The 12,035-nt window shown below is 36.9% G+C and overlaps 1 protein-coding gene across 5 annotated transcripts in view; it reads right to left on the reverse strand.

The window, feature by feature from the left end:
* The window catches only part of LRP2 (LDL receptor related protein 2), a 117,992-nt gene that overhangs the window by 11,211 nt on the left and 94,746 nt on the right, over positions 1–12,035 (reverse strand). For 2 of the 5 annotated variants that reach the window (XM_072040911.1, XM_021272033.4), the window contains exons 63-71: positions 11,367–11,495; positions 9,320–9,451; positions 8,184–8,315; positions 6,093–6,236; positions 5,270–5,435; positions 3,149–3,277; positions 2,138–2,358; positions 1,263–1,442; positions 431–550 (exon numbers count right to left, since the gene is read on the reverse strand). In XM_072040911.1, the coding sequence (XP_071897012.1) occupies positions 431–550; positions 1,263–1,442; positions 2,138–2,358; positions 3,149–3,277; positions 5,270–5,435; positions 6,093–6,236; positions 8,184–8,315; positions 9,320–9,451; positions 11,367–11,495 (1,353 nt within the window). The remainder of the gene's footprint in view (positions 1–430; positions 551–1,262; positions 1,443–2,137; positions 2,359–3,148; positions 3,278–5,269; positions 5,436–6,092; positions 6,237–8,183; positions 8,316–9,319; positions 9,452–11,366; positions 11,496–12,035) is intronic. The other 3 variants (XM_072040912.1, XM_021272034.4, XM_072040913.1) reach the window with 2 other exon arrangements.

Genomic DNA, 12,035 nt, shown 5'->3' on the forward strand with positions numbered 1-12,035 from the left:
AATTCAGAGAAGATTAGCCATATAAAAGATGTCTGACATAATGCTGTAAGATATAATTTATTAAATAAATGTTGCAAAGACGTATTGTATACCATCCACATCATTGTAATCTGGGAGTGCTAAAGAAATAGAAATCTTGCAGTGGTGTACTTTTTTCTCAGGAAAGGCTGAGCAATTCTATATTCTTTGTGCTCACGGAAACTCTGTGAGGGCTCTGCTGCAATGCAACAACCAAGCACTAACTTCTAGTGCTTAAAAGGTTGTCCAGTACGTGATAATTATATAATGAGAATAAAAGCCAGATGACCTGACTTAAATACACCTGCTGTATCAGCCAGATCATCCCTCCATATGTCTGATTCAATAAAGTACTTGCATTCTGAAAGCAAAACTCCTCTGTTTTCATTTCCAGTTTCACAAATTATTTTACCTGCATCACACTCTGTGCTGCTTCCTTCTACAAACCGAGTTCCTTGAGGACAAGCACAGGTGTATCCCATTGGTCTTAGCAAACAGAGATGACTGCAGACATCTTTACAAGGATTAGGCACTGGGAGGGGAGAAAAAAAAAAAAAAGTGTGATAAAGGCAGCTGAAGAAGTAATTAAGAATATTTCTGAGATACGGCAGGGGATTCCATATCAAACACCAAAATTCCAAAGTCTAGATCAATTTTTTAAAACAAGTGATGCCCAAACACCACATTTCCATCAAAGTCCTTATCTGCCTTTTCCTACATTTTTCCTAAGTGAGAGACCATGGCTGTTGAAAGCCAGAAAAGCACCAGAAAGTAAAGAAACAGAACATCTCTAAGGAATGTGGAGCTTTCTGATTCTGAAAGCTAAAACATCTTTGAAGAGGGGGTGTATGCTGGATTATCCTCTGGACATCCCTCTTGTCATTACTGCAGGCATGTCATAGTTGAAATGCCCCCCTCATAAATAAAAACACTTTGCATATACCAGGATAAACTTATATTGTGACTGCCATCTCTATGACAGTTCCAAGATAGACGGTAAGAAGGGAAAGAACTTGACTATGACCCATTACTAAAAGACTCTGAAGAGCAGTGTGATATTCTATTGCTGATTTCATTTCGGGTATGTAGAAAACACCTGCCAGACACCCCCTCCCTTTTATTTCTTCTTAAATTTTCAGAAATACATATTATCACATTATTAGAATACTAGGCTCTTTGAAAACATTGGTACCAACTTCAACCTCTTAGCAATAAATGGCTCATCCAGGATGCTGATTACCTACCTGACTGATTGTATCTATGCTGGTGATAGATGCGCACTTGAGTAAGCCACGGATTTACTGTCAACAATTTCACTTTTTCTCCACTTCCAAATTTATCTTTCTTCCAGACTTCTCCTCGTTCTTTAGCTATCCAATATAAATGGCCTTCAAAGACATCAAGGCTGTATGGACTTCCTACTTCTCAAAGGAACCAAACAATGGACTGTCAGCAAGCACATCTCTAGCAGGAGCAATACAACTGCTGTTCTTCTTCAACTAAATATCACAGAATCACAGAATCTCTAGGTTGGAAGAGACCTCAAGATCATCGAGTCCAACCTCTGACCTAACACTAACAGTCCCCACTAAACCATATCCCTAAGTTCTACATCTAAACGTCTTTTGAAGACTTCCAGGGATGGTGACTCAACCACCTCCCTGGGCAGCCTGTTCCAATGTCTAACAACCCTTTCAGTAAAGAAATTCTTCCTAACATCTAACCTAAAACTCCCCTGGCGCAACTTTAGCCCATTCCCCCTCGTCCTGTCACCAGGCACATGGGAGAACAGGCCAACCCATATATCAGCTAATCATTCACTTTATGACGTTTATAGCTGTAGATATATATTATCACATGGCTGACCACTTAATGCTGCTGTACCTGCAGACAACTTAATAATATACATAAGAAAGCATGAATCCAATTTTCCACAAGGTTCCTAGATTAGTCATGTAAGGTACTGTCAGGTAATCTAATACCCAGGCATCGTGAGCTCTGAACCTGGTGTGCTCTTTATCCCCGTATAAAGGAGGAGCAAACACTACCAAGACTTTGAAAAGCTCTTGAAAATCTAACTTCGCACATGAAAACCAAGGATTCCACAGTAAATTCTTACCTCCATGTAATACTACGGTTCTGTCTGTCCCATCAGGTCTCATGGATTCAATAATATTTTCTTTAGAATCACTCCAATAGATCCTATCGTTGTTCAAATAATCAATAGAAAGACCTGTTGGCCAGCCAAGGTCTTCAGAGACCAAAGTTTGTCTTTGCTGTCCGTCCATCCAGGCACGTTCTATTTTTGGCTGCCTTCCCCAGTCAGTCCAATACATGAACCTGAAAGGACGCAACCACAATTTAGCGTAATTCAGAATTTGGTTGCCACAATCATCCACTGAAGATTCATGGAACAGGTTAGTTGTGGAACATAACATTGCTCAGCAGTTGTTGTTTTGCAGGTGAGATTAGCAAAGTCATGCTGAGTTAACTGAATAAGCATGTTTCAAAGACAGTAGATAAATACCAAAGAAGAATGTTTGCAACTTGTGACCTTATGTGGAAAGAGAGTGGTTTCAATGGCAATTTCTCATTCTCAGTGGAAGAAAAACTGACTACTCTGGGCATTCATGAGTCACGAAAAAGCTGCAGAGCCCAAGTGACTTCAAGAAACTGTGCTGCTTCACTGCAGCCAGGAGATGCACATAAAACAACATCCTGTGATCCATCATTTAATACAAGATGGAGCAAGCACAGCTGTTGAATGTACCAGCACATTTACACTGTTTTCCACTGAAAGTGGGTATTTCTGTACTACTTGGAGCCAGTAAAGAGAGGTTGCCATCAATTTCCCTATTTCAGTTTTAACAGAGAAATTTGGTGGGCACACAGTATTACAGAAAGGAGATTTTATTTGGCCTACTTGGTGTCATCACCAATGCAAGCACCTATATAGAATATGAACCTAAAATATATTCTCATGTATACAATTTTCCTGACATGAGTAAGAGGAAAACCCTGAATTCGATCAGGAAAGCACTCTCATACTCTCTCCTGTAAAGTTTACCATTGTGGGGTTTTGGTACTGAATGGCATTGAAAATAATTCTGGCAAGTCCTGTAGTACTTACCCACTTTTTGGATTGACGGCAATAGCTGCTGGTTGATCCAGTAGAGAAAAGATAAGCCATTTTCTGTACCGTCCATCTAATTTTGCCACCTCTATACGATTAGTCCCTGAATCAGTCCAGTAAAGATGTCTGAATTAAACAAAACAGAACATTCCAAAAGTAAATAGCTTATACATGTGAGAGGAATAAAAAAAATCTTCAAAAAAAAGCTACATCAAAACCAAACAAAATTAATAAAATGAAACAGAATTGATTACAACTGAACTTTTTCAGTCTGGAACATCCAATTCCTAGATATAGGAGTTTAGGAGATATGATCCACAGGCTCTCTAGTTTTCTCTTCTGTGGAAGTTTCTGTAGCTGCCTCTGTTCCCTGTCAAATAACCATCACTGAAGCGATGCTGAGAACTTTCATTGTTACTTTTAAGCACCAGAGAAGGCTAATAAGCATCTTTACAGATTCAGTTTTCCAGGTAACAATCAAGTTCATTACAAATAGAAATTTATCTACCATGCAGTTTATGAGGCAACTTTGAAGCTATCCAGTTTATTCGTCCACAGCTTCTTTCTAGATTTTTGTCTTCTCACAGAGATGTTAATTAATAGTTACCATGTTAGATGAAAATGCTTTTAGTCCTTACAGATAGGGCACTTGGTCCATTCTTCTTTGGACTTAGCTTATCATTATCATCTTGCCTATATTTTTCTCAACTTACATAATACACGTAACTCACTCAGTAATATCTACTCACTAACCACACACTGCCTTCTGATGGAATAAGTTATCCCCTAGGTGTCTTGGGAATGTGAGATAATACTACAGTTCCTGTTTTGCAGATAGGCAGAAGTACTAAGTGCCTCAAAACACCTATATCAGTTTTTATATCATGTGCAGACACTTAAAATTGATTTAAAAAAATAAATAAAACTATCAACATTGCCCTGGAATCAGTACAACATTGTTTGCAGTACTGAAGATGCTAGCCTCACCATGATGCTGGTGATATATGTCCTCTATTCTTTATCTTACAATGTTACAGATTTCAAATACATTTGATAGAATTTATTTATATTTTTGAATTGAAATTCAGACACTCCCTCCCACCCCCAGAGACATTCTGTTTTCAGATGTCCTGCAGTTCACAAAGCTAACAGCAAAATAACTTGAAAGCTGGAGGTTAGCCCAGGCTTTATTACACGTATCTTAAATAAATAAATAAAAAATGCTAGAAGACGTAATTTTCCACTTGTCATGAGTGGCAGAATTTTTCAGGCTAGTGAATAGCTTCAGCCTGCCAGACTGGCTTTATTCTGCTCTAGAAATCAGCATGACATACTTTATGAACAACTCCCTAACTATTTTGTAGAACTCATCACCTAACATAGCATACATCACCTAACACAAGGAATCTCAATGACAGAAGCTGTGTATCAGGCCCTGAACTGGAAACAGAAGTCTTTTTCCAATCTTTGCCTACTCATATACTTGAAGCATTACAAAAAAAATCTTTTTTGCCATCATCACAATTCAGCATTAAGTGCCACCTAGCTACAATCCAGATCTTAGGCACCTTCCAGTCATACTCTAAGGATATAAAATATAAACATTACTAATCATAGTTGATAACTACGTAATACAGGGGAAGCAGATGCCTAAGCTCCTTCTTTTAGCTTTCAGTTTTCTAGAAAAGTCATGCTTTACAATGATCTGCACACCATTCTTCTTCAACCTATTGACAACATCATCAAGAACATCCAAAATTCGTGAACCACATTCAGAAGACTGTCTCTAGAATCCTTCTGTCATGAAGGCTAGCATATTATCACCTAACTGACATACAACTGATCTGCCAGCTGTGGAGTAATGTATATTTCCTCAGAGAATACATGGTGCAGTCAGCAACACGCACTTGGCCTGTTAACTGCTGTCTGGGCAAACAGAACTTACTATAATAGGCTTTTGAACTACCAATTTTTATTCATTTATTTATTCAGGTATTTTGAGACCAAATACCTTGAGACAGAGAGAATTCATAAGGAAAAAAATGGATTTTGCACTGCCTGATCAAACCCTTGACATCTTCAGTCTACAACATTTTTCTAGCTTCTCAGTGCACTTACCTCCCAACCCAGTCAACAGCCAACCCATCAGGATTAACTATGTATCTGAGATTCAAATCAACTTCCTTTGTAGGATTGTTTCTACTGCTGTCAAATGTGGGCAGATAGGCACGTTTGATGGCTCCAAACTGAGAACCCTGCCCCAGAATGCTGAAGTACACAATACCTTAAAAAACAAATCAAGGATCATTTTTAATGTTTAGTCATTCCTCATATTTTGAAAATCCTAATCTTTCTGAGCCTTTTATGTCAAGAGACTAGTTCAATTTTTAAATTCATAAAAAACAGAATATTCTGCATTAATTACATTGTGTTACTGCACATATTTTAAAGCCATTTATCATAGTTAAGAAGCACATCTAAAAACATCTTGGCCTAGATCATCAAGAAATGTGTTACATTTTTCAAGAGAAGATGATTTTAGCTTTGAACCCTTTGCACAGGATTTTGAGTTTAGATCAGTTCTTTCAAGACTTGAATCAAGGTTTGGGGATTGGCAAAAACAGAAGAGAAGGAAGAGGTTTGTTCATAGCAATCCTCTACTATTGCATAATCCTAAAGAGCAACAATTCCACAACTGAACTCACATCAAAACAAAAGGAAAAACAGAACAAAAACTAGCTACACCAAAGCAAAGTATTAAAATGAACCACACTGATGCTGAAGAATCAAGTAGAGAGGATGGGCACGTTCAGCCAAGACACGGCCAGTTAATCTAGTTCGATTTTGATTTCCAACATAAATTAAATACCTATGCTACCGAAATGTATCTTTTCAAACAAACAACTGTATGGCTGAGTACTCATGTTCTACATATACTCACTCAGGCCTATTCCTTCAGGGTCCCAGTCATAATCCAGAGCTTGGATGTGCTCCTGGTTATCGATATAGTCAGAGTACTGTTCTGATGAGATATTGTACCTTCGAATCCGCACATTATCTGGCAGCAGTAACAATGGAGGATTACCTAGGAAATGATAATGAACTTTACTTCCTTGTATTTTTAGGGAAAAAAAAAAAAAAAAAAAAAAAAAAAACAGATAAAAGTCATTTACATTTAAAACTAAACTCGTGTTTTCACAGGTTCTCACTGAGTAAGCGGCAGAAAGGACAGAGGGCCACCTCTAAAGCTTCAGAGCTTTAATATTAGATTTTTTTAGTTAAAAAAAATAATAATAATTTGGAAATTTCATGAAAAACACTGGGCATGCTTACCAATGAAAACAGTATTGTCCTTTTCACCATAGACTTTGTGCAGCCATAATCATCACTAAGGCAAAAATCCTTAAAAATTCTTGAACATCACAGTGTTGGCATACTGACATGTCACATTTCAAAAATGGAATGCAGCTACACACAGTGCAGCTCAGCTTAAGCACCTTACCAAATGGGGAACTATTTTGGTAACTATAAAAAAATTGCCAGTATCTTGAGCCAGGAGCTGTCTCAGTGCTTCTACCCAATGTATCTACAGTCAGAAGAATGCTCTCCTACCTGACCACAGGTTAATTTGAGGTTAGCCTCAGTACTCTAATAATTTGGGTTATACTCAAGTAGAGTACTATTCCCACTCAAGTGGGAGTAGTAGTCCCAGCTGGCTCACTGTTGGTAAGAACATGCAATTGTACAGCCCTTTTGTCAATGACCAAGTCCAGCTGGGAGTCATGGACATCTTCACAAAACCCGTAAGAAGTGAAAAGGTATTCACCTGGGAAAAGAATACCTCATTTACCAGTGCCTTTTCCAACTAATAAACCTCAGTCTATGAAGCGTTTATCTGAATACAGATCCTTTTCCCCCAAAGGCATGCACAATTATGGAACAATAAGGGAAGTGACTCCATTCTCTAATAAGCACACAATTCACTGCAGAAATCGGCAGCTTTACCAATAAAGAAAAAGACCTGATATTCTCTGTGTCTTCTGAAAACACCTGATTATCAGGCCCACAGCAGACACAGGCAAAGAAAGCCCTCATTTATAAGTGCTGTGAGCTTGTACTACAAAGAGTGATACTGTTCTGGGCATGGATAGAACTTCAGGCACAATCAATTTCACAATGTTATCAGCTACAATCATGATATCCTATATCACGGAGCCATGAAAATATCTACATGTCTAGAATATCTAGATGATTCCTGAATAAAACCTATGAAGAAAAATTTCAAAGAACTAGATCTGAGACACCAGCACATAAAGAAGTTGCCAAGCAGAAACCCAGGTACCATATTGCTACCATGCATCTCTGAAAGCTGCTACAGTGTAAGTAATTTTCTAAATATGATGTTGTTTCAGTCTTTTATATAATACTACCGTGTTGTCAATTTTTTCTTCAGCTCTGTATTATTACTACTCAACTATAATTATCTTCTGAATCAACTATCTACCTATTCAATGGCTGTCACACACTGTAGTCGCTGCGCTGAGGTATGTCAAAAAAACTAATGATTGAAGTTAAATATGGGCCAAAGTCCTTCTGTTTGTGTGCATCAGTCCATGAACAACGAATAAGCAGCCTGTCATCAAAGTGCCTTTGATTTGTACCAGTTTAATGCAACTTCCTTCTGATTAATTCTTTTGTTGCAAAAACCTAAACTTCAGGAATAGGCAGCATTAATTTCCTTCTGCTGACATCCACAGGATAAGCAGTCTTTTGTTTTAGAGAAAATTTCAGGTGAAAGGAAGGCAGTGATCCAAACCAAAATATTATTTTTAATATTTACAACTGGAAGCAGAGATGAGCATTTCTCTTCCTGATTATGGAACGAGTGGAAAACACACATAATATTATGCTACGGAATAAAGTTTGGTTTTCGTTATCCCCTTCCATAAAAAGAGATGATTGTATTCATTAAGTTGCTGTACAACACTTGCTCATTACAGGTAGCGATCAATCTTGCTGTCAGTTAACATACCATTAGCTGCACACTGCTTCCCTTGTTGATCACCCACAGATCTGAAGCCATCTGCACAGAAACATTCATAGCTTCCTTTGGAATTTTTACAGTCTTGGGTGCACGTTCCGAAGATCTCACATTCATTGATATCTACACATAAGCAGAGAAAAGATACCTAGAGTTTAATCTCTCCTTCCACATCCTGGCCATCTTTACTCCATGAAGCATTAGCTTATCCCTTCCCCACATAAGCTAAAAGATCCGTGATAATAAATTATTTTTAAAATCAGCCTTAGTTTTCTAAAAGAACTTCTAATCACTTATTTAACATAAGTCTTAACTATAAATTGCTAACAACTGTATAGCTTATGTTCAACAGATTGCTTTTAAGAGACATATTTTTCATTGTGTATTTTTGTGTTAAATCACCAAGGAAAGACAAAAGATGAGGCATGACTACAATAAGATGCAAGAGCAACCCTTGTTGAAATGTTGAAACACAGATACCTAGTCCCTAAGAAACAATATCAGCCAGAAGGACAGGGAGGAATGCCCTTTGATTGTGTTTAATAAAGCCACACAAATTGTCCACAAGATCTGGGAGCAACAAACAGAAGTGATCTTGTCAAAATATACTGAAATGGTAACCACAATCACACTATACTGCATAATCACTACCAATAGCCTTTGAGTAAACTCCTCCATATTTTATCTGCATATAAACAAGAAAAAGCATGGCACAATAAACCTCTACTGAAGTTTTGTTTTTGTTTTTTTCTTTTTTTTTTACTTTTCTGTTCTGAAACAGAACCAAATGAGAGTGTAACCTTCAGTAAGTTTTCTATTAATAAGGAAAAATAATAGCAAGTTTTCATGCTTCAGATTGCAAAGATACAACTACACCTATACACCAAAAAGCAAGAATGTATACCCACAGCTAACAAAAGCCTAAAAAAAATGAACTGTGGAGCCACCTCTTTACTGAATGACGCCTGCATGTTAGAAAACATGATTCAGCAAAATGGTTTAAGAAGCATGTGGTAAATGTACAAACATCCTGTTATAATGTAGGAGTGAGTAGTCATATTAGAATGATGAAGTGACAGGTCACTGAACACTGATCAGTGAGAAGATGTTTAGAAGAATGAAAATACCATCACAGGAGTTTCGGTTAATCTCACTGGCCTTGTACCCTGGTCTACAGGAACAGATAAAGCCTCCTTCATTCAAGTTGGTACAGTTATGTTCACAGATATTTTCGGCACAGGTTCGTTCTGTTCCAGTATCTGAAAAAGGTATGAATTAGACAATTATAACCATTAAAAAAATGTGATAAGTGATAATTAAGTGATAAGGACGTTGTAATTTTGATCGTTATTGTCTATTTGAAAAGCATTTTCAATGGATAATGTTAGTTTTCCTTCTGTTTTTTTCCGAAGTGAAATCCACTTAATGTGAACATCCTTTCTCTAAGGCAAACTAAAACAGGGTGGTAAAGGTCAGTCAAAAGAACTTCCAACTAAGAATAGTTTCACTATAGAAGTAGGTGAACAGGGTCAGAGTTAACAGCCATAAACATCCAACTCATCTCCCTTAAGAGAATCTGCAGCAACTGCAGAAACAAAGACACATGACTAACTCCTACCTTTGCCAAGCAACCTCTTTCTTACCCAGTCCTTTCTCATTACCTAAACAAAAAGTGTTCTCAACTGCTGCCATACATGCCACAGACCACATATTACTTATATCTGGAAAATAGAGAAGATGACAACATACTCATCCAGTACCTAATCAAAAGCCTAGTGAAGTCAATACAGGTCATTGCACCAAATACACTGCCCTTTAAAGAAATGCCTAAAACAGAAAAGGTACGTGAGGTATTCTGTATCAAATAGAAAATTATACTCTTCTCAACACATAAAATTATATTGATTCTGACTTACTCTACATATATACAAAGTCCTTCAAAATTCAGATTGTATCTAAGTAGGAAAGAAATAAAGAAATAACATATGGTTTATTGACATCATGAGAAAAGATAGAAATGTATGACAAAAACATTACATATTAAGGTCATTATCTCCTTTATAACATATACATCCCAGTCCTAATTAATTTTAAACACATCGATTTCATATATATGTAGAAGCATAAATTCATTGTGTAGATACATACACACACACAGAGCTTTTCTCTCAACATCTCAGGTTTTTGATATTGGTAAGACTGGGAACGTTATCATCTGACCTACATTTATATCTATCCACAAACGGTAGAATGCTGACTGCTAGGCGTCTGATTTGCACCGTTTCAGATCCTTTTTATATTTTCATCAAGTCATTGCATTAGGTTATATTACCTAAAGACCATCAGGGATAGTAAGTGATACAGCTGCTTAAGAAGGGACTGCACTATAGGATCACAAGTTATTTGTGCTTTGCAAGCATGCTGGATTGTAATTCACTAGTGCATTATTTGGCACACTTTCACCTGAAGCCATTGAAGCAAACTAAAATTGCAAGTAGATGGTCATATTATTACTCTATAACTCTCTTTATATGAATGTATAGAGACTTGGGTTTTTATTTTTTTTTAGATTTCATCAGAATAGTCTCTTGCCTCACAGTCCAAGTCACAGTTTTTGCATTTAAATGGCTGTTAGTAGATTCATGAGGCATAATTAATAAAAGTTGTGCATGCACAGAGGAACTCAGAGGACCCTCAGCTTGAGTAATGGCTGTCCCTATAGACTTCTGTGTTCTGTCTGTAAAGAGGACAATAGAAGCATCTCAATATATTTTTGATTTCAACAGGGCTGGAGCAACTTCTATGGGTTCAGGATCTGCCCATGAATACTTCTGTAGGTTGGCCTATGGCAATTCCAATTTAACTATTTGGTTGTTCTTGCCTTCATAATGCAACACTTCTCAGAACAAGATTAAAAACAAGATCAAACCTTTTTTTGTGATGCATAAATGCTATGAGTCTAAAGAGACTGTTCAGAGCACTTAATTTCTTAGGGCTTTTCACCCAAAGAAAGAAAAAAAATTACATTGTCATGGCTAACCAGATAATCCCAGCATGGGGTAATTAAAAACTGTCTGACTATGCTATCCACGAAGGAACATGTATTGTTATCATTCTCAGAAATGTTTATTTAAATAACATTATCATTTTTATTCAATTAATGTTGTTACTTACTGCAGCCCATTTCATCAAAATGGTCTCCACAGTCATCATAATTGTCACAGACATAATGTAGAGGAATACAATTTCCATTACTGCACTTGAATTCTTCAGTTGTACAAGGTCTTGGGGTCGGTTCTCTACCTACAGTTGAGAAGAGAAACATTCCTCTATCACAACTTCAGTTACACAGTACCAACAGACAGCACTATTACATATTGCTAATGAGGAAGCTGATGCAATGTGGTAAAATAATGACTAGAGTGACATTGGAAGAGTATCATAAAGCTAAGCAACGCCTCCTGACACCTAGTCACACCCCAGTGAAGTGAAGAAGCCTTTCCACCTCCATAAAATGGAAAGTTAGAAACTTCCTGTTAATAGTAGATTGAACTTTTTTTTTTATAATAGTGCAAAGTAATTAATACCCTTTAACTCTATACTATACACATCTGCTGCAGACTTCAAGAGATTGAGTTATTAGTAAAATACTAATTTAAGAAAATTTTGCAATAAAACCAGCAAATACATTAGCTTTTTTTGGTTGCTTAATAAGTAATCAAAAATATGATAAAACTATATAATATAAAAATCAACACAATCAGTAAGAACTACCTCAGATATCTACGGGCAGAATCCTACTGAATATTAACAGGGCTTCTGCAGGATTTGTCCCTTAATATT

Source organism: Anas platyrhynchos, chromosome 7 (genome assembly GCF_047663525.1).
Source record: "Anas platyrhynchos isolate ZD024472 breed Pekin duck chromosome 7, IASCAAS_PekinDuck_T2T, whole genome shotgun sequence".
Classification (NCBI taxonomy): domain Eukaryota; kingdom Metazoa; phylum Chordata; class Aves; order Anseriformes; family Anatidae; genus Anas; species Anas platyrhynchos.